The 23,684-nt window shown below is 38.9% G+C and overlaps 2 protein-coding genes and 1 pseudogene across 4 annotated transcripts; 1 reads left to right on the top strand and 2 right to left on the bottom strand.

Moving 5' to 3' along the window:
* The first annotated feature begins 854 nt into the window (after positions 1 to 854).
* Positions 855 to 23,007, top strand: LOC116308320 (uncharacterized). 3 transcript variants are annotated; one of them, XM_089039251.1, is made up of 9 exons: positions 855 to 945; positions 1,057 to 1,513; positions 16,209 to 16,256; positions 16,718 to 16,743; positions 17,144 to 17,800; positions 18,081 to 18,190; positions 18,521 to 18,694; positions 19,220 to 19,267; positions 19,559 to 23,007. In XM_089039251.1, exons 2-9 carry the CDS (start codon positions 1,407 to 1,409, stop codon positions 22,475 to 22,477), a joined length of 4,089 nt encoding a protein of 1,362 aa, XP_088895377.1. In that variant the 5' UTR covers positions 855 to 945; positions 1,057 to 1,406; the 3' UTR covers positions 22,478 to 23,007. The 3 variants fall into 3 exon arrangements, with proteins under 3 accessions (XP_088895377.1, XP_088895378.1, XP_088895379.1); XM_089039252.1 differs by lacking the exons at positions 855 to 945; positions 1,057 to 1,513 and adding an exon at positions 6,130 to 6,346; XM_089039253.1 differs by lacking the exons at positions 855 to 945; positions 1,057 to 1,513 and adding an exon at positions 15,034 to 15,154.
* LOC148906124 (uncharacterized) lies at positions 8,093 to 9,208 on the bottom strand. Its single transcript, XM_089039495.1, has one exon. The coding sequence runs from the start codon at positions 9,206 to 9,208 to the stop codon at positions 8,231 to 8,233; it is 978 nt and encodes a 325-aa protein (XP_088895621.1). The 3' UTR covers positions 8,093 to 8,230.
* Positions 9,761 to 14,017, bottom strand: LOC148906125 (uncharacterized; annotated as a pseudogene).
* Positions 23,008 to 23,684: the final 677 nt, after the last annotated feature.

The raw sequence follows: 23,684 nt of genomic DNA on the forward strand, positions 1-23,684 counted from the left end.
CGTCTGCAATTTCATTCTCTGCAGCGTCAAAATAATTGCCCAGGAATAGTTTTGTAATTCATTTATTTTTATTAAACTGCGAAGTTATCCTTTGAGAACAAAAGCATAGAATATTTACCAGAACTCACATTTGATGAATGTCCTAGAAGGGTATCTGTGACGAACAAGATCATAGGATCCCTGTGTACACCTATTTCAAAAAACGTTGTCGGAGATCTGAAATGTGAGAGCGAGTAAACTGCTGCAAAATGTAATGTATTCACAACCGAATAATGTAGTTTTCTTTTAGATTGGAATATGATGAATAATTTTGATTTTATCAAACCCCGGGCCCGACAGAACGAGTACGAATCCTATAAATAGTAGCTACACACTGTTTTTTTTTTTGGTTCGCCAAACCGCAGTCCTACTATACGATTCCTTGGTTTGGTTCGCCAGTCCGAACTCTCTAGTGAAGATCCTGGATCTTGCCTTAATTCCTCTACTTGAAACCATGGACTACTTCTTAAGGCGGCCATCTTGCCAAGGGGCAAAACAAAACAAAAATGATGTAAAATATATAGAGTTTCGTGTGTTTGTCTTTCTTTTATGGGTGAAGGAGATCTATGTGAGGCCTTAATTCTTTTTTTCTTTTGTATTCTCTTGTGATGAGCTGTTAATATCAATCGACGTCATTACTATAAGAAAGCTTTATTTGCCCCTGAACGACTCATAATGCATTTTTACGATCCAAGATGGCCGACGCATAGTCAAAGTAGTCCATAGCAATCAAGTTCTAAGCTGCATATAAGGAACTGATTAGTGAAACGTTTCGTAGACGTTGCTTAAGAATATTTTAATATGGTAACGCTGGAGCGCAAAGCAAAAGTAGACGATGTTTACACGATAACTGATTCAAAGAGACGCTTACCTTTAACTGGGATCGATCGAGCAACACAATAATTTGTAATTATTTTTGAAATGTATTTGAAAAGTTATTGATTTCAATGGTTTAGGGAACACATATTAAGTGGTAAACAAATACAGATTATGATTTTTATTTTATTTTTTTGAAAGACAGGGGAATACCTGCATAAGCATGTCGTCAAAGCAGTGAAATGTTTAGAGAAGAAAATGAAAAACGCTATGATGAATGCTAAGTAAAAGTGTTGGGAAAACTGAGGAAGAAAAAAAGAAAGACGGGGAGACGAAGTAGCAGGAAAAGAAGAAGAAGAACTGAGGAGAAGGAGAAGAAGGAGGACAAAGAAAAAGGCGAAGAAATAGAAGAAGAGGAAGGAGAAGAAGAAGAAGAAGAAGAAGAAGAAGAAGAAGAAGAAGAAGAAGAAGAAGAAGAAGAAGAAGCTGACGAAAAAGAAGAAGATGAAAATGATTGACGAAGAAGACATGCAAGCAAGCAAAGACATACCATGATACACCACGTGCAAGAGTCAACAAAGAACCCTCAAGAACTAGAAACGGAAAACGAAGGAGACTTCGATTATTATGAGATGCAAGAACTGCTGGAAGATCAAAGGTAAATAATTAATGTTCATACTTATTATAATAACTCTGTCAAATACCTTATTTTATTTACGACATTGCTGTTACAGACACTACTAATATCAATGCTATATTTAACTTAATAATTTCGGAAAAATTCAACTAACAAACTACTCTAATATCCAAAGAAAAGTGAATCATTTTGAATATCAGTGATTTGCACAGGGCAAAAAGAACCTATTCCTGGACTTTCAAGTGAGTATATTTAAAGCCAACAAATTCCATTGTCGATGCTCCGCGGCAACTCATGATATTCAATCCTGGAGTGAATTATATTTTATATCATATTTTATATCGAATTATATCATATAAAATCAAAGTTGTGTGTGCCACATATGAAAGTTTTATTGCCATCATTGCTCGGTATGGTTTGGAGTCTACAAGCATTACGCCACAACTTTACAGACGAAATGAGTAAATTTACAGAATGGTTAGATAGATAAATAGTTTATTGTACAAGAGTTTTGCAGCTATAGCCTGAATTATACTAATATTTACATATAAAATTCAATAACAATAAAAGAAATAACAATATAACTAATTAAAAAATGCAACTTGTATACAAATATATACACCTGCTTGCAAGAACGTTGTTGTCATACGAAAATAGAACATTAGTGATTTAGTGGAATAGGAATTATATTAAAAAACAAAAGAACATCACTGAAGCTGAACTTTTTCTTTTGTCTCTTAATGTATTCCTTTCTCTCTAAAGTACTAATGTTCTAATATCGTATGACTTCTTTCTTGCAAGTAGGTGTATATATGTATCAGATGTATCGGGATATCATGATAACTAGTTCTACGACGCCACAACAACAAAATACCATGGATTTTCTCTTTCCAATCATTACCGTAATCACCATGTTCCTTTTTCATATCGTCGTTTTATTTTTTGCCCGGTAAGCGATAAAAAATTTTTTGGATAGTAAGCAGTTAGTCGACAATAAAAATATTTATCGATATTGGAATAGGAATATTGAACAATAACTTTGGTAGCTTGAGCTAGACATTCTGCCAATCTGTTGCTACGGTTTTTCTCCTATACGGCGAAATATCTTGATAATACAGCAATATGTGAAAGTCATAGCCATTCTTCATTTTTCATAACAATTTTCACGCATGCTCAGTTGGTGTTTTCCCTCTCGCACCTTACTTGTGTTGAAGTATTTATAAAACGTGCATGGCGGGTGGGATCGGGGTTTTATAAGGGTTATCTAGAAGGTTCTTTAGGTTTTGTTTTGATATTTGAAGGATACGTCCATGAGGCAAAGTCATAAGTTCATTCCGCGATACAGAAATGCATACGCAAGGAACAAATAGAGGACCGCAGCACCGGCTTTAGATCTACCTCTTGCATTAAGTTCTCCGACAGAGCCGCTAAATTTACAGACCTCCAGTGTTGAACTCTATTTTTTTCTATTTTTTGATCGTTGTCATTAATTATATTGAAATTTATTATTAGACTTCTATGATAATGACACCTTGTAGTGATTCCAAGCGGTGAACTCGAAGTATCATATTCTCAGGAAAAAAAATTCATCGATATGTCCTCAGCTCCGATTAAATTGACGTTGCATTTTGAATATGGTGTTTACGAGTGTTTATGGTCTATGGCTCAGTCACAGGAGAGTAAGATTCTACTCTTATGAGTGATAAGACTCAGTAATTTCAATACTCCATTAGGTCTTCTCCAGACAGCCCTTCTTAGTACTTGCCGACAGTTCTTTAGCAGTCGTCTCAGTGGCATCGAACCGTATACTCGGCAATCGATTAGTCTTTGAGTCCTACTACCATTATTGTGAAATCTTTTAGAGGATTAGGGGATTATAATCTTTGATTTAGTCTAAAATCTCCCTCAGATATTTTTTAAAATTTCATTTCGTTTCGTTGATTAGAAATGCTATTCGGCGAACGACACATCACTAACTTCGCCGCAGGTCGCACTTCAGCGATAATGGTAGTAAGCTTGAATAGTAAGCTTGTTTATGCGTCTCACTACATGCATCGGCAACTTCTAAGAAAAGGAGGCGGTATAAGAAAGGGCATTTCAAAGACTTCACACTGATATTGCCATTTGTTGTGCAATGACACGAAAGTACACATAAAAGATGTTGAAAGAAAGAAATTGAAGTTATTTTTTTAATTAAAAAGCTCTGGTAAATAAAGCTTTCAACAAAATAGCAAATAATAAACCCTACTAAAACGTAATAGGCAATAGGGGATAGGTGAAAAGCGATAGGATATAGGTCATTCCAACATCCAAGAATAGCTGGAATCTTGTGTTTCTGCTTCTTATTCTCGTCAAGAACATAGACCTTAGTGTTGAGACTGATTCGATGTTCTTTGTATTCAACGAAACTATTTCCATGTCGGAATGACCTATCGCCTATCGCCTTTGGCAATGACAACGTTTTTTGAATTAGGTGTATGTATATATACACACACACACACACATTTATATATACATAGTATAGTAGTAATAAATTATGCGTTCGGTGTATATATAATGAAGTAGAGAGAATAAGAGAAAAATATCAAATGCCCTTGGCAGGATTCGAACCCACGTCTTCGGTATTCTAGTCCGATGTGTTAACCACTACACTACAAGGACCAACCACGCTGGTAACGCAGCCAGAATATGAAATGTAGGGTATTCGTGAGGATCCCAGAGCGATATTTTTTCTCTATACATAATAAGTTGAACACCGTAAATGTGTACGCAAAGAATAGACATAGTATAGTAGTAATAAATTATGCGTTCGGTGTATATATAATGAAGTAGAGAGAATAAGAGAAAAATATCAAATGCCCTTGGCAGGATTCGAACCCACGTCTTCGGCATTCTAGTCCGATGTGTTAACCACTACACTACAAGGACCAACCACGCTGGTAACGCAGCCAGAATATGAAATGTAGGGTATATATATATATATATATATATATATATATATATACACACACATTTGCTCGGCGGTACCATATATGGGCATAATTTTGTACTTGTTTGATTGAAATAAGCATGACATGCTCGTTGACCCATAATACGATTCTTTGCCAATCTTCTTTTAAAAATGATTAAAAATGATTCTCCTTCTCCTTCTTCTCCTTCTTTTTCTTCTTCTTTTTCTTCTTCTTTTTCTTTTTCTTCTTCTTCTTCTTCTTCTTCTTCTTCTTCTTCTTCTTCTTCTTCTTCTTGTTCTTCTTGTTCTTCTTCTTCTTCCATCGACAAAATATCATCAATGCCATGGCCGGCGCACAGTCAATGACGCACTGGGACGTGAAGTGGTGCGGGCATGGTTGGCATCGCATTCCACAGAGTAGATGCTCTCTAGAAAACTACTTATCTTATATCTTTTTTATTACATCAGTAAATGAAAATTACACTTCTGAATAGCGTCACCTGTGGTTTTATTAAATTATTTAATGACGCTGAGGCTGATTCTGAGGCTGATTCTTCAAATACAAAATTGATCTAATATTGCGGTTTTCGCGGATATTCGGCGAACTCGGTAGTTTGCAAGCTGTCGCTGCACGCTGAAATTTTGTTTTTCACCTTCTTCAATCAAAAATAATCAGTCGATACGTTTTATATCCTTGGCTGGCGACAGTCACAACAAGCCGTTGAAATTTCCGAGTTCGCAGAATATTAAAAACAATCAATGCGTTCGGTCGTGATTTGGCTAACCGGCTTCAAAACAAAAGTTGCAAACCCCTTATTTTTACGACTTAAGAGGCTTCTATTTTTAGATCAATTTTTGCCTGGATTCCTTTCATTGCACTCAATGGAATGCACGTGGAAATCTTGCATTATTCTTGAATTACAAACAGCTTATAATTAACTTGTTATTAACCACATGATCTTCGTTCTACGTATAGTCGTAACCATGACATGTTTTACATAGCATCGTTGGAATGCAATAAATCTTTATTCTTTTCTGATAACAATGGAAATTTTTGCCCACATGGAGCTATTGTTTTTCCCATCTTGAATATTGGAATGAATACTAGAGCCGAATCGGTTCACTGACAACTTACAAGATGTCTACAAAACCGCGCCAGGATTTTACTTGCCAAGCTTTTCATGAAGACCATTTTCACACAAAATAATTATTTAATTCGCGAGAATCATCTTTCTGAGCGAAGGTTTAATCTGTCTTGTATAATAGTTTAATTTCGTACCTGAACGATAGCTTATTATGAGAAAAACATCTTACAGACAGCAATACAATTCGATCACACGTAAAAGAATTAATTTATATCATTGTTCTGTGAATCCTAGTGTGAAGTGAAGCAATGATTTTTGATCTTGGATTTGAAACGGCGACTTTAATTTAAAACCTGGAATAGTATAACAGGTAATGTTTTGTCATCCTTTGAATATTTGTAATTTGAAACGAGTACAAATTATTTACAAGGATTGATACGGGCAAGAGATTTTAACATTCCAATCTTCACGTGCAATAACAGCGTCATTCACTGTCGTATGCAAATGAGATCAACACAATAGAACCATTACTATGCATGTCAAATTCTTAAAAATCTCGCATAATGATTGGCTAATTTATAATCAAGAAAACCCTTTGTTGGCTCACCCATGACAGCCGAGGAAAGTTGTATGGAAAGGTGCATTTGATATACCTCAACCACAATTCAGTGGGTAGAGAAGCTTTTGTTCGCTGTCAACCGAACTTCACCTCATAAATATAGACATATGTGCATTGTAATACTAAGGTATTGCATTTCAATTGAACTTATTCTTCGTCTCGTGTTCTAGAGGGCCAAAGATTCCGAATCATTTCTCATGGTAAGTAGTAAACGGATTCACAGTTAGTCAACAGAGAGAGAAATATAGTCTCTATCTGTCGATATTCTTTGTGTGAATTCGCCTGTAGACGCATAATGTTTTGATTTATGATATGAATAAATTTCTTAGTGACTATCAAAGAAAAGTTTCCTTACAAAATGGGCACCAAATAGCTTCTCTCTTGTGTTGAATTTTAAAAGATTCACTTCAAAGTAATCAAGCACTTGCAAAGTAGATTCTGGCACCAAAGATGTCATTGTAAACACGGGACTTTTTTGTATAATCTATGTAAAATATTAAGAAGCGTTGTGAATTTTTAATGTCGGCTGATATATGATATTGCCCTTTAGTACCAGTTTAAAATCACGGTAGTGTAAAAGAAATGGCATTCTTCGACGTTGAAGCAAATTTGATTCCAAACTCAACTACGCCAAATATGCTGGATTCAAAATTCAGCTCAAGGGAGCAAGTGTTCATACTTATTTGAAATATGTAGTGTTGTTGATAAATTACAAATTCCAACGTGTTAGATGACAGCTCTTAACTGATGTGTCACGCAGTAATGATTTAAGACCTCGCTTTGTCTGGAGTGCAAATTTTGTAAGACAATCATTTCGTAATCGAAATTGGTTCGCGCACCTATTTGCATACATAAAGCTGTCTTCATTTTTTCGTATCCAATGGCAATGTCTCAGAACATCATAATTTTGAATGATATATTTTGATAAGTAAGGATTTTGAGATTAATAATATATTTATATGAATTTGAGGGTTTGACGTTTGAAGAGTGTATGATAAAAATGGAGTCAAACTGATGAAAAGAAAAAAACAAATTCATCATGGCATGGCATTGAAGGAGGTCGGACATTTCTTGAAAGGTCTTAGATAAGGACGTACTTGTATCAGAAGGAAGCAACAGAATCACCATATTCTATAATTTATATTAATATTAGCCTTGGCTGCTTTATGTTATACTCCATTTGTCGATATCCGCTTGTCATTTATATGTAAATTTGTGAATTGTCAAGAACAAGCGACGACTTCACCAGCTGGCCACCACAGCAACGGAAAGATTATTGCCGCCATATGAAGAGTCGTCGGAAAGAATAAAGGAAGGAACAAAGGGATACTGGCTTCACCGAGCTCTATTCATTCCCGGAATATGGTAGTTGGTCTTCTGGGATTAACTGTAAATCTTTCACTTTGTTTTTTGTTTTTTGTTTTTAACAAACAACGCTTATAATCCTTGTATAATTTTTGTAAATATATTTGTTGAAAAAAACAATTCAAAAACTAACAAAAACTTTGAGACTCTGTCTTGATCTAATTACCAAGATTATGTCATCAAGAATATCAGCGGTTATATGCTATGATTTGTAACATTTCAAAGGTTGTTTGAGGGTTTGATATGTGAGTTAGCCGTGCCCTGACTTGGACCAACACGGATGTACCGCGAAGAAGTTACCAGAGTCACCACAAACCGTATAGCACTTGTTTATTGTGTAGTAATGTAGTGTATTCGATCTAAAACATGCAGATCACATAGCTTAATATTTACGATTACAATCGTGTATAATGAATCATAAAATTCACACAACTTACTTCTGTGGCGACTATATAAAGACATACTTCTTACACTTCCATAAAATTCCAATCATGTAAAGTACAGGTTAGCAATAACGTCTTGATAGTCCAGGTTAGCAAAATACGTGTCATACATTTTTGAAAACCAAAAAAACTGTCTTGATACTCATTTACATAAATCAATGTTATCATAACACGTGATAAAAGTCCACGTGACATAAGTCACACAATCAATGTTCAATAATTAGCATAAATTTAATCTAAACATCCTCCACCCCGATGAGGGCATAGTCTTCATCTTCAATTAGCATCTTCTTCAACAGGGAGAATAACCGCTACCTTCGAGACTGGTCTTGAGTACGTACCAGTTGCTGTCTTGAGTTGTACATTTCGTACTTTACCGTCTCGACCGGGATACACTTCAATAATCTTGCCAATGGTCCATTTACCACGGACTGCATTTTGGTCGTTCATCATGACCACATCTCCAACACGAATGTTTCGTCTGTCGGTCTTCCATTTCAGACGTGGTACTAATTGAGGGAATACATCTCTCGACCAACGTTTCCAGAAGGATTCAACTATTTGTTGAACAAACTCGACTCTTCGTCTAGTGTTGGCTGTCTCCTCAAAGGGACCTTGTGGCACGTGGGTGGATGCCCTTCCGAGCAGCATATCGTTAGGGCATATGTAGGCTCCATCATCTGGGTCGTTAGGGACTCTGCCAATTGGTCGTTGATTTACGAGGTTGGCTACCTCTAATAGGCATGTATATAACTCAAACGGAGTTAAAACATGTTTGCCAATAGCTTTCTTTAGAGCATATTTGCAGCTCTTTACCAAGGCTTCAGCGCACCCATTCTGATGAGGAGCTCCTGGGGTTATGAATTTCCATTCCATGCCTTTGTCAGCACAGTAATCTCGCAGCTTATCTTGGTCCCATCCCTTAACCATCTGTCTTAGTTCTTTCTCTGCTCCTACGAGCTGGGTTCCATTGTCACTAATCATGAGCGATGGGTAACCTCTAATAGCAAAAAATCTGCGCAGCACTTGAATGAATTCCATGGTTGAAGCATCAGTTGCTATTTCTAAGTGTACTGCTCTAGTGTTCAGGCAGGTAAATAGAACACCATAATGCTTTGCTGTTTTGTTACGTCCGATTTTGACTGTAATTGGGCCAAAATAATCACATGACGTATAGTAGAATGGTGGAGTGCTCGGGGTTACTCGGCATTCTGGCAGGCTGGCCATAAGCTGCTCCTCTGTTTGTGGCTTCATAGCTTTGCATGTGACGCATCTGAATTTGATCGTTTTGACAATACGGTGTATCTTCAGTATCCAATAACGTCTCCTGATCTTCGCAACGGTGCTTGCTATGCCGGAATGGCTAGACTCATGGTTCTGTAGGGCGATTAGGTAGGAAACTCTGCTTTCCTGTGGCAAAAGTAACGGGTGTTTGGTATCGTATGTAACAACAGATTCGTCAACTCTTCCTCCAACTCGTATAAGACCTTCATTATCCACAAACGGGCTTAGGCAACTTAACTCACTGCTCTTGATTCTTGCTTTCAAACTTCTTTGAGCATCCTTTATGATGGTCTTCCTGGCTTGTTCCAACTCTTGTGGTGTGAGCGTTCCTGACTTGTTGGTATAAGCTGGGCTCTTTCTTGCGTGTAGATTATTTACAAATCTTTGAAGCCATGCTTTAACACGAATAAGCGTCTTCCAGCTGGAGAACCTGCTGTAGTCAATAAGGTCTGGCGACTTGACTGCCGTACATACTGCCTTTGGTTTCTTGATTTCTTTGTCAGCATCATTGCAATGCTGGTTTCATTCGTTGTGCGTAATGGGCCACTCTTCTTCGGGGCATTTCAGAAATGCAGGACCATGTTTCCATCTTTCATCAAGTTGTCTGATGGACAATCCACGTGACAGGTCATCAGCAACATTGTGCTTGCCAGGAATGTGATTCCACTGTGCTGGATCAGAGTTGTCTTGAATCTCTCCAATCCTGACTGATACAAATGGCTTGTAGATTCTTGCTTGGCTACGTATCCAAGCTAGTACAATCTCGCTATCGGTGAAGAACATCACCTTAGTAAACTCAATCCTCGTCTCCTCTTGGATGCTTCTGGATAGTCTAGATCCTATGACCGCGCCTTGGAGTTCCAATCGTGGTATCGTCAGAGCTTTGATAGGTGCTACTCTAGACTTGGCTGCTATGAAACGTACTTCAAATGTTCCATTGCTGACGTGCCATCTGATATATGCGCACGCTCCAAATGCATCTTGCGATGCATCAGTGAAAATGCATAGAATAGGAGAATGTGCGCTTTCGTCAGGAGTTAGAGAACGATCAAATGTTACAGAGTTCAGTTCCTTCATTTCTTCGAACAGTGCAACCCATACTGCCTTGATATCGTCTGGAAGCTCGTCGTCCCAACCAAGCCCTCTTTGCCATAACTGTTGTAGACCGATTTTTGCTCTGATGAGAAAGGCAGATGCGAATCCTATGGGATCATATATCCTTGCTACTTGGCTCAGCACTGTTCTCTTTGTCAACTTGCTTTGTTCTTTACACCTAATGTGATTCGGGTTAACTTTAAAGGTAATCGTGTCTTCTTCATTGTTCCACACAGCTCCGAGTATCTTCTCCTCGCTTTGTAGAATGTCGACCTCCTGTCGTTGCTGATTTGAAGAGCCGTCTAAGACTTTGTTCGAAATCCATCCCTTTACCTTGAAACCTCCACTCTCTAGTACTTCATCTAATTCTTTGGTAATCCTTTCAGCTTTCTCTTTGGTGTGTACTGATTCACAGATGTCATCCATATAGGTGTTCTCTCTGAGTGTCTGTGCTGCTTCTGGGTACTTCTCTTGATTTTCATGTGCTGTTTTGCGTAGAGCAATCTGAGCCATGGCGGGAGCGGGTTTGTCGCCGAAAGTAAGCACAGTTTTGACATAAACACCTGGTTCTCGTGTCGTGTCTAGGTTTCTCCACAGAAAGCGGTGAACATGTTGATCTTGCTCAGTGATCAAGACTCTATGATACATCTTGGAAATATCTCCTGCGAACGCTACGATATCTTCTCTGAAACGCAGTAGGACACCAAATAGACTGTTTAGCAAATCCGGGCCTTTCATCCAGTAGTCATTCAAGCGATGACCTTTGTAAACTGATGAAGAATTGAAGACAATGCGCACTGGGGTACTCTTTTTTTCTGGCCGGATGACAGCGTGATGTGCTATATAGTGTATAGGCCCTTTGTAGTTATCAGCCTCTTCTCTCGTGAGCTTTCTCGCAAATCCCATCTCTTCCAGGTCAGTCATTAGTTTGTCGTAGATGGCTGCTTGCTCAGGATGTTTTGAGAGTCGTCTTTCTGTAGACTCAAGGCTTTTCAGTGCTTGGGCCTAGTTGTCGGGTAACCGGTTTGGATCTTTTATCCACGGATAGGGTACTAGCCATTGATTTCCCACTTTTACACAGGATTTCTCTATTACCTCAGCCTCCTTCTTCTCGACAGTACTGAGGTGATCTAAGGAGCCTTGCTTCGGACTTACGCCCATTGCTTCTGTTGTCCAGAAACTCGTAAGGTCTACTGGTTGCGCATACTTCACGTGTAATGCTAACTTCGTTGATGTACTATCAATGTCGTCAGATGGGGATCCGAAAACCACCCATCCCAGGGGAGAGTGTCTTGCAGCCAGATTTCCACTTTGTCTCGTTTCTCCAGTGTGCATGTGGGCGTGGTCGACCCCGATTAGCAGGTGTACAGTACCTTTTCCTCTTTTGATGTCGGTTTTCCTCAGGTTTAGTCGTTCTGTTATGGTCTGAATTGGCGCTCCGCTGACGTCATCAGTAATGCGTGCTAGCCCGATTGCGTTGATGGTATAACTCTTATTGTCGACTAACGATGTGATGGGGACTTTGTAGACATGCGTCTTTATGACCTCTTCTTCTCCGCCCACTTTACTCAGGGTTATTGATACAGGTTTTCCTGTAAGTCCTAGTTTGTCGGCCGTTTGTTGGCAAATTATACTTAACTGCGCACCAGAATCAAGCATGATGTTCCCACGTTGACATAAACCATTTCTTCCGCGTATGTTACCCGAGACAATAGGCAACAGGGCGTCATCTGAACTGCTAGTCGCTGCAACATTAGCGCGCACAGAGTTACAGTGTAACAGCTGATGATGGTATTGTGTACATTGTACACCGTTAATCATCTCAGGGCATTGACGTCTTCTTGAGCAGTTTTGGGATTTGTGATCTCTTCCCGCTTTTTTGAGGCAGCTGAAGCAAGCGTGGTTGTCCTTTACTGCTTTTAATCGATCACTTGCAGGCTTTTCTTTGAAAACCTGACATTGATCAACCCAGTGATCAGAAGATTTGCAGTACCAGCACTTGTACCAATTCGTCGCTTTGCCTTTGTTACCGGTACTTGTAACGTGATGTACACTTTGACGTACATTTCCCTTGTGATGACTAGCATCTCTCAAAGGAGCCGCCGCTCTCATTCTTGATTTCATCTCTGTTGTCATCCACGTGATAAGCGCTTGTAATGTCGGCTTTGTCTTTTCACGCTCCAGATCTCTAGACCAGACTTTCCTGTCGTCGGCACACATCTTTTGTTCGATGATTGACAGCATATGACTGTTATCCATGTCGCTTGGCAGTCCAACTTCCTTTAACGTGTTGTAGCATCTGTTGACTAGATGAACTAGGTCGCAAAATCGCATATCTTTGCCATCTTGCAATGGCTTGAATTTGGTGATGTCGTGTGTGATCGTGTCTGATACGTATCTTGGATCTCCAAAAATAGAATCCAAATAGCTCCACGCTGCGTCATAGTCGGTGCCGATGCCTTTAATTAGGTCAAGAGGCTTTCCTGTCAAACATGTTCTTAATAGCATTATGCTATCGCGTTTGCTGTAATTCGCTTCGATTGCGTGCTTGAAATCTGCTCGGAATATAGCGTACTCGCGTACGTCACCAGAAAAGCTTGGTAATTTTGGTTTTTCTAGTTGGAAACTCAGAGTTTTCTCGGGTTGTAACCCGCCTTTAATTTCACCGTCCTGAACATCAATGGTGCTATTGTTTGCAGGAAAATTATTAACCGTCGGGCTGTTTGCGTTGAGATTTTCAGTGTTATCGTGATTGTTTGTGCTAGAGTTTTCTGTGACAACAATAGAGTGGTTTATGCTAGAATCATTGGCCTGCATTCCGATGATTCCATCGGTGTTATCGGAAGTTGCTTGCGCCGCACCCTGCTCAGCTTGCATTCCTATCATTCCTGAGCTACTGCCTGGGCCATTCTCTGGAATCACATTTTCTGTATCATTAGGCATTAAATTCTGGTCGTCTGATCCCGTGTGGCTGTCTAAACTGGATAAATACGTTTTGGCTGCGATTTGTAATTCCAAAAAACGATCTTGACATGCCGCAATCCATTGTTCTTCCTTTTCGTACGCATCATCATCATCTATGAGTAACGTATACTCATCGTGTTTCACTTCGAGTGATTCGAAGGCTTCTTCTAATTTAGCTAAGGACTTTCTTACCTCATCAGAAGGCCGTTGTTTATCTAATAACGTCATTAAAGCATTACCACATCGTGTTAGCGTTGACTTCGCCAATCTTCTACTGTTCTTGGCTGTTTTCAGCTGTTCTTCTTCCATCACTTCTCCCTTCTCCACGGACGAATTTGAAAGAAATCGAATGATGTACCGCGAAGAAGTTACCAAAGTCACCACAAACCGTATAGCACTTGTTTATTGTGTAGTAATGTAGTGTATTCGATCTAAAACATGCAGATCACATAGCTTAATATTTACGATTACAATCGTGTATAATGAATCATAAAATTCACACAACTTACTTCTGTGGCGACTATATAAAGACATACTTCTTACACTTCCATAAAATTCCAATCATGTAAAGTACAGGTTAGCAATAACGTCTTGATAGTCCAGGTTAGCAAAATACGTGTCATACATTTTTGAAAACCAAAAAAACTGTCTTGATACTCATTTACATAAATCAATGTTATCATAACACGTGATAAAAGTCCACGTGACATAAGTCACACAATCAATGTTCAATAATTAGCATAAATTTAATCTAAACAACGGAGGTTGTTTCAGGGTTTGATCTGTGAGTTAGTCATGCCTGACTTAGATCAGACCAGAAGTTGTTTCAGGGTTTGATATGTGAGTTAGCCTTGCCCTGACGTAGATCAGCCCAGAGGTTGTTTCAAGGTTTGATCTGTGAGTTAGCCGTGCCCTGACTTAGATCAGCCCAGAGGGTGTTTCAGGGTTTGATCTGTGAGTTAGCGTGGACCCTGACTTAGATCAGCCCAGAAGTTGTTTCAGGATTTGATCTGTAAGTTACTTTAGCCCAGAAATTATTGTTTCAGGGACATTAAGAGTTTTTTTAAACAGATGTGTGCTGAGAACTTCAAGAGTGCTTGAAAGCCATCCTTAAAACGTCTCTTGCCATATGAATTCCTCGTCTGAGGTCTTCACTAATCAAGAATCTTCAATTGAAATTTACATCTTAAGAGTATTTTCATGCGTATAAATTAATAATAATGATAATAATAATAATAATCTAGTATATCTCAAAATCAAACTTAATAATAACGTCAATATTAATCCTCAGCGAAGCGGTTGTTCAACAATATTATTTTAGGCGGGAAATCTTTTCTTCTTTTTAGAGGAAATTAATTTAGACCTTATAAGGTCAAGGAAACAAGACCAAATAAGGAATGTAGGTCGGCGCATGCGCAGATGTAAAGTTTGTTTTGAAAAGGTGAATAGAAACCAGGGCGGAATTCCCGCAGTTCGAAATTGATTGCTGTAAAAATTAAGATTAAAGATAGAGGATTGTTTTCGGGTGACGTCCGACGAACAAAGAAGGTAACGTTAAAGAGATTCATCTTAGATTGATTGGAACGTGAATGAATTATCTTTTACAGGTGGCTGTCAGTCGTACTTAAGATTTTAAGTGTGTTTGGTACATGTACATTAATTTTTCATACGCGATTGTACCATGGCCATTGAATATTTATCTATTGTGGTCGAACGAAGTTTTTGAAAATAGACTTACGTTTATTCAAGAAAGATGAACTTCGTTTCTTATGGGATCATTCCGCTTTACTATTTTGGTGAACCTTGATCAATGAATGAAACTTGTAGTGTGGGAGAGTGAACGTGCTTAATCGCAAAGTAAGAAAACAACCATATTCTATACATCGAATCTTAATAACTAAACAAATAAACCCCATAGTATAACATTTGAAACAATGTACCCGGCGTTCGCTTCGTATTATTATTTTCTAAACAGGCAAAGATGCTAACACAATGTAATATTTGACCTCCATTGTATGGAATTTCTGTGTGAGACAAATACTATGGTTTCTGCATTCTCTGTCTCTCTGGATTAGCGTTGATTTTCAGTAGAATATTCATGAGTTCCAGTGAAGGTCCATGTTGGATTTCGAAGTGTTTGTATAAGTGTTCAATTGTGTTCAATTTCACAATTGTGCTTCCTTTCATATACTGATTGTATTTGAGAATAAATAAATTCACGTAAACAACCTTCACTGCAACCAAATTGAATATTTAAAAGAGACGATATCCCCGAGCAACGGATAACTAAAAACTACATTAAAAAACTCATTAATAATTCGTGAGAAAAACTGAATACAAATGAAGAGTTTTAAGATTCCGATATAAAATCATGTTCATTTGCATAAACTTTAAGATGGATTTTCTTGGGCAGATTCACTTTTATTTTGAAAATTTTAGTGAAACATAAAGGAACTAACCTAGACGCTTGTTAAGCAATATACAATATTCGTGTTTGTGTTGTATACGATATTTATCAAACTCAGTAATAATTCATGAGGAAAACACAATAGAAATCACGAGACCGTGAAGAGTTTTGTAAATCAGATTCAGAATCGTGTTCATTTGCATAAACTTTAACTTGGATTTTCTTGGGCAGATTCACTTTTATCTTGAAAATTTTAGTGAAACACAAAGGAACTAACCTAGACGTTTGATAAGCAATATACAATATTCGTGTCTGTGTTGTATGCGATATATAAACATTCGGCTACGCTTTGAGTTTATATATCATATACAACACGGCCACTATATAGTGGTTATATATACGTATATATTACGTATTGCACCTGCAAAGCACCTAGAGGGAACAACATTCGAAATTGCCGACAATTTTATTCTAAGACCACATCTTTGATTATTGGTATTACAGGTTACTAGAGCATGCCATGGAAGACAGGGAAAGACCGGAGAAGCGCAGGTATGAAGCCGACATACTGATCTATTTCAAAAAACGTTGTCGGTTGGAGATCTGAAATTTGAAATCAGAGAGCGAGTAAAATGCTGCAAAATGTGATTAAAAAATAATAATAAAATTCAACGTGGAAAGTACACTTAGCTGACTGCTAATTTACAGTGTAGTCCACAAATTAATAAACTGAAATGGAGAAATAATCAAAGAAACATAAAGTGTCTTAAGAATCCTAACTGGCAAGGAGGCAAACCAGTTGGCTATTTACAAGCATGGTCAAGAAACTGAATTTGAACTAATCAGAAACCAACTTGTAGAAGTCTAGGTTTTTTAGATTCAGTGATTAGAAAACAGACAGTCTAGTTAAGTTTGCATGGGGAAAGTCAAAGTGCAAGCCTTGTCTGAAGCTGTCCGAGTTGAGAACACGAGGAGAATTGAATCGAATGAATTATCTTTTTCTTTGTTTTCAGGAAAATTGAAGGCGACAAAGGAGATGGTAAAATCTTGATTCTTGAAATACCTAATCTGTTCCTGAAAGAAATATTCTCCATTTCAGACCACATGTCATTCTCTTGAGAACAAGTCTCTTCGTTCCATTACCATTACCATGGTAACGAGGAATTGTTACAAAAGAAGAGGAGACAGTTGGTCTTAAATGGCAAATACCGGACTTGTGCTAGCGTTTCTTTGGAAGCCATAAACGGCAACAAAAATATATCTTGCTTCTTCGAATACACCATTTTTAAAAGCAGTCATTTTAAATGTATTGTTTTTAGAAGCCGCCATTTTGAATAAATTATAGCGAAAAATTCGCCGCCATGTTGAATAATTTACTTTGTCTTGTTTTGTAATGATTTATTTGAAATATTTCATCCAATGTTTAAAAAATGTTTCAGGTGTTCTGCCGGTGCCTTCTCGATCTCCAAGAGTTGTTCTTAACAAAATTAAGCTAAAAGAAGATGTACTAGAAAGACTACGAAAAATCAAGAAACTTGCTGAAGACAAAGTGAAGGACAGTTTACTTCCGACTTCACATGCCCCAGAGAAAGAAGCTAAAGAAAGCCAAACAGAACAAGACAAAAGTGCAAGCATCGAAAATAAAGCGTTATCAGATGATACATTGGATGAACGACAACAAAAACGAAAGAGAGAAAATGACGAGAAGGAAGAACAACAGCCATACGTTGTCAAGGTAGCAAGGGTAAACCCTGAACCCGTTGCCAAGGAAACGCAAATTATTTGTGAGCCTATTGGAAAGAAGGACGCTGACTGTGTTTCGTCGGGAGAACACAGTATTGAAAAACATAGTGGAGAGTACGATGATAAAGAAGAAAGCAAGTTGGCACCAAGTGAGGTGTCAAACAGTAAGGAACCTTCTGTTTCCAAAGCAACCCAGAGCAAAGGAGATGAGGTCATCAAAGCAGCTCAAAACTATGCAAAATCTGGTGCACAAACCGAACCGAAGCAAGATAAACTTGTGACTGATGATAAACTGGTCGTCATAGTAACGGAAGTGTTGGAGGAAGGAAATAGTAGAAACCCAGGAGATTTAGGTATCAGTGGTAATGGAGGAATTTGTTTATGCCCGTAATGTAAAAACCTTCACGTGGCGCATGCGCTTTAAAAGTTTTTTAAACAATATCTAATCTTGTCCGTGCCGTTACGCAAACTCTCACAGGCACTAAAAACTGTTATTAATTATTGGTAAATAATTAAATATTTTTAAAAAAACATTTATGGAGTGCCTCAGAGTTCGGTTTTTGGACCTCTCTGTAATGCGCAAAAAGGCTATTGATGGTGTTGTTTTTTCATTTATAATTATTATTTTCTTAGAACAAGAAACGTCTGTGGATAATAACGACCTTGGTGAGCAAGTAGAGACTCTAAGTGGTGAAGATGAAACAGACGAAGATGAAGACTACATGACAAATGCCATATACCAGGTACCCAGTGGAATTATCTTATCAAAGAATAAAGCTAGCATGTCTATCTTACAATGTTTCTTGCTTATCCTCAGGAATTAAGAATTTGGCTTTTGTCTTATTGCATGGTTCTCTACCCTAGAGCCTTTGTTGTAGTTCGTACTGCGCATGCTCTAGGAGATACCAGAAAAGGTTGGCCTGCGCATGTGCATTGTCGTAGGACAAGTGAGCATTGTAGGGTCAGGCAGGTTTTTTTTTTTAGCTTTTAGGGAAAGAAAGAAAAAATACTCAAGAAAATGAGGCATTTTCTGAAGTGTGAAAGCTATAATCTAAATACGTTTTTGATTTCAGCTTATTAAAGACGTGGTCAAAAATCGTACAGAATATTTTGAAAGTGCTCTGCTACGAGAGAATAAGAAGCTCGAGGAGAGAGTTTTACAGCTGGAGAAACAGAATACACTTCTCCAAAGAGTCGGTTACCGCTTGGACTATACATTAAAAGAAATAACACGGAAAAGACGGGAGGTTAGTGAAAAAACAACAACAACAACAACAAAAATTAAATAAAAACAGCCTGTGACGTCTAAAGCTGATGTTACACTGGACGATTCGCAACCACGATTTTTCGCGATACGCCGTTGCGCGAAAAAATTGATGCCGTGTAACATGCCACGTACAACGATTTTCGGATTTGGCAACGCGTAGTTTTTGATTCAGCCTCAAAAACTTACAGCGCAGAATGGCGATTGATTCGTGTAACAGCTTCAACAACGATTTTTCGTGCAACGCATACCCAAAATGCAGTTCAATACTGTCATAGAAACGAGGCGATGTCAACAACAAGATGGCGGCTTTCGAATCGTTTCGAACGAACGCTGCGCGAAAAGTTTATTCGTGTAACATGTATTAAAAACGCGAAAAATCGTCGTTGCTAAAACGTCCCGTGTAACATCAGCTTAAACTTGGCAGGTATTGAGTAGTTTTGAAAGTTTCTCAGTTTTTTTCCCTGGAGAAAAATCCACGCTCCTTACAATTATGATGATTTTTTAGGCACGTCAGTCGCTAATTTCTCGTGGAACTCAAGTCAACATGAATCTCGTAAGTTTGTTGTTTTAATTCTTTTTCATAGGCATGTTGTGTGGTTCCATAAACTGACAGGATGCATTCTGGTGTAGCTTGGGTACAACCAACACCATATTGAAACCATATACTAAACCCCATGTTCACTATCTAGGGAAAGGTTTAATAGAGTTTTTTAATCATACGGCAGCAAGACTGGCCGCTTGATCAGACCGCGACCGACTGACCAACTGACCAAATTTGCTAAATTGGTGGTGTTTTTTTTTAAATATTTCTGAAATCTTTTTTTTTTTTTTTTTTTTCATTTAGCACCTGAGTCGGACATCCTCTTCCACTTCGAAGTCATCCACGGTAGAAATAGATGTTCTGGAGGAAGCAAAGGATACAACTGGCTCACCGCAACCGAAATCAAACTCGGTAATCCCGAAAGGAAAAAATACTTCACGTTCATTAACGAGCATGTCCAGGAAATCTTTCCATTCAGAGACAATTGTTAGTAAGACTTCTTCAACTTCTTCGTCGACTGTGTCTAAACTCGACGAAAATCGTCTCACCAATTCCCAATCTGGTAAAAATAAGTCGTCTTTAGGATCTGAAGTAATTTCAATATCTCAGAATCAGGAACCGGTGAGAAAAGTTTCTAATTCCCAACAACAAGAACAACAAGACACTTGCTCTCACAAAAAGCTACAGCCTGGAATGGGACACTTCAGGTTAAGTCCAAGATACAAACGAACTGCTCAGCAACAGAGTGCTAAGGAAGACACGATCGAGACGGGACATTTTCGCATTACTCCTGCAGGGCTTGAGCCACAGAACAGATCCTCAAGCCAGCGTCTTGGAAATAGTTTGGTAAATGAGCCTTCCCACGTGCAGGTTGCCACAAGACCTTCTCCATCTCCTGCTTCGCCTAGAGCTCAGAAAATGGATACTGCAATATCTGAAAGTTCGCCTATATCCAAAAGCCTTTTGAGTAATTCAATTTCAAATCCTTTAGCTGTTTCATCTAATTCTACTTCAAGAAAGAGCCAGTCACCATCGACGTCCTTCTTACAGGACGTTACACGAGAAGAACGAAATCTTTCTTCACCGGCTTCCTCCATAGCCACGAAAAAGCCAACAGTTGATGACATCGACAGAAGATCTCAGGCTTCAAGTATAGCAACTGTGCCAGCACGATCATCACCATTGTCCAAAGCAATGCCACAAGAAAAAAGGAATCTTTCCGCACCGCCATCTTTGATAAATACGAAAACTACTAGAGTTAATGACCTCGAAGGAAAGTCTCAAACGTCGAGTACATCTACAGTGCCGTCGGTATCCAGGGCATCACCCAGCAGCCAACAAAGTACGTTGACTAGAGAACCTTCCGAGTCACGATACATCTCAACTGAAAGAATTGAAAGTAGTCACCAGAGAAAAGAATCTGCGAACAACGAGGACCCGGACATTGTAATAGTTTCTCAAACGACCATTTCATCTCCTAAGGAGCAAACTAAAAAGATTTTAAGGAATGACAAAGTTGGAAGTCAAGTCGAGATCTCCGGTCCCTGTGTACAAAACAGCAACGATAAGCAGGTTCAAGTGCGGATAAATCGAGTCGACAATCAATCAGTACCTAAAGAAGGACCTCCGCCTCCTTATAGGCAAAGGAGTGAAGTCAAGACAACCTCACAGCAGCAAAATCCTCATGGTGTCAATGAACAGCTACCATCCAATCAGCAAGCTGTATTACGGACATATAAAACTACACGTGTCAACACAGTCCCTCGCGATTATATTCCTCCTTTACGTTCTTGTGAGCCTCAGCAAAATGTACGTTACGTAATGCGAGAGGATAGGTCACGTGTTCAAATGGTAAATGATCCTCGACAGCCTCAGAGATATGTATTAGAAGCTCGAGGCCAGCCACAGATGGTTCGAGAACAGCCAATGCGCCCAACAGATATAACACCAACAGCTGTTGGGTATGACCCTAAACAACCACCTAGGTACATTATTCAAGAGGGGCCTCCCCAACTAGTGCATGAGCGATCACCTAGGCTCGTACTTCATGAGGGCTCGATGCAGCCTCGCCAGCCCGTTCCTCATCAGCAGGCTTTACCACCGGGTCCTCTAGGAGTACATCAGCAGCAACAGGGTAACGCGGTCAGTACAGCCGGAAGCAAAGCCATTGGACCTCGTCCGCCTCTTATTGGTATACAGGACGTAAGGACCCAGCACCCACAACCGTATCAGACCCAACAACAACCACAACAGCACATCATTGTCAACCAAAATCCACCAGCACAAAACCCTCAACATCCTCACCAGTACCAACATGCAACTTACCAATACCAACAACCACAACAACTACAACACCGACCCACACTACCACAGCAGCAAAATGTTCCTCGTACACAAGCTCCTGTATATTATGCACCACAAACGTTGCAACAGGTGCCTCCACGGGCAAACCTGCCTACTGGCTATCAACCCAGGCCAACGGTTCTACCTCAGGGGTTCGTCACTAATTCTATTCCTCCTCAAAGAGCAACGGGAAATTCGGATGTGCCCATCGGAGGACCCATACGATCTAGGCAACCTCTGCCCGATGTTGTTTATCAACCAGGTGCGCTAGAAGGTTCGACCGTCCGAACAACAGCACCGATGCCACCTCATGGGTACGACCGATTCCAGCCAAGGCCAGCATATGTGCAACAAGGTCGGCAGGCACAAATTAACGATCAAGGCATTCCAAGGCCGATGACAGAGCAGCAAATGCCAAGGCCATCGAATCAGGGGGGAGCAACATATGTACAAGCGCGTGAGCAACAACGCATTCAAGAAAGAAGAGCTCAAGGAGAAACGCCCCCGGAGAAGATCCAAACATCTCCTGCAAATGGTAAAAGAGATTCTCTTCCTCATCAGCAGTCACCGCCAAAACCAACCGCTTCAATAGCAATCGTAGAGAACGGTATTGTCCTTTCGTGGAATATCACTACAGGTGAAAGCATCGATAATATTGAATGCTACGAATTGTTTGCCTGTCAGGATGACAGTAACTCCACTTTGCCTCCAATTCTTTGGAAGAAAATTGGAGTCGTCAAAGCTTTGCCGCTACCAATGGCTTGTACATTGACACAGTTTTCGTCTGGGAGTCGATATCAGTTTGCTGTTAGGGCAGTCGATACTTCGGAGCGGGCTGGTCCATTTAGTGATCCTTGTGTTATTACTCTTAAAAGATAAATTTTAGAATTGTTTCGGGTTGTGATAATGAAACTAGCCAAAATAGGATTTGGCAATGGCGTGACATCTTCATTGCTCAAACAGTCAGTAGTAAGCCAAGTTCAATATGCATCTAGAAGCTGCTACATCTCAAATAGAACAGCATATTCTCAATCCAGCACCGAAGGCAGTTTATCATCTTCCATACTGCATCTATGCGAAACTTTACAAGGTTCAAGTTCATTTACTATAGTGAATCAAGCAGTTCTTCATTGCTTGTTTCAGTTAATATTTATATTTTGTTTCAATTCTCTTTATATACTCAAAAGATTTTTACTATCAAACTAATTGATATTTAGACAATTGGATGAACATGAAAATAATAATCTTTTTATAATGTTGCCAAATTTCCTCGCGAACAACTTAATATTCAAGGAAAATTCTTATCATCTAAGGTAGAGTATTTATATTTTGACCCAAGTTTAAAACTTATATATCCCAGAAATTTTATTAAAGGACTACCCAAAAAGTAGGAAAAACTACATACAACATTAGCGTATGTTCCTTATTTCATACTTCAAACCAATGGACCAAAATGAGTCAAAACCATGGGCTATAGTCCATGCTTTTTGCCCAAAATAACCTATTTTGCATCCTTCATAAATAATGCATATTTTTTGAAAAGGTGTAAAAAAGGCCTTAAATCGATCAAAACCATGGGCTATAGTCCATGCTTTTTGCCCAAAATGACCTATTTTGCATCCTTCATAAATAATGCATATTTTTTCAAAAGGTGTGAAAATGACCCAAAATCGATCAAAACCATAGGCTATAGTCCATGCTTTTTGCCCAAAATGACCTATTTTGCATCCTTCATAAATAATGCATATTTTTTGAAAAGGTGTGAAAAAGGCCTAAAATCGATCAAAACCATGGGCTATAGTCCATGCTTTTTGCCCAAAAGTGGCCCAAAATGACCTATTTTGCATACTTTATGAAAAATGAATATCTTTTCAAAAGGTGTGAAAATGACCCAAAATCGATTAAAACCATGGGCTATAGTCCATGCTTTTTGCCCAAAAGTGGCCCAAAATGACCTATTTTGCATACTTTATGAATAATGGATATCTTTTAAAAAGGTGTGAAAATGACCCAAAATCGATCAAAACCATAGGCTATAGTCCATGCTCTTTGCCCAAAATGACCTATTTTGCATCCTTCATAAATA

This window comes from Actinia tenebrosa, unplaced genomic scaffold, assembly GCF_029948245.1.
Source record: "Actinia tenebrosa isolate PJP-AT-01 unplaced genomic scaffold, QUT_ActTen_1.0 PGA_scaffold6__47_contigs__length_16458017, whole genome shotgun sequence".
Lineage (NCBI taxonomy): Eukaryota > Metazoa > Cnidaria > Anthozoa > Actiniaria > Actiniidae > Actinia > Actinia tenebrosa.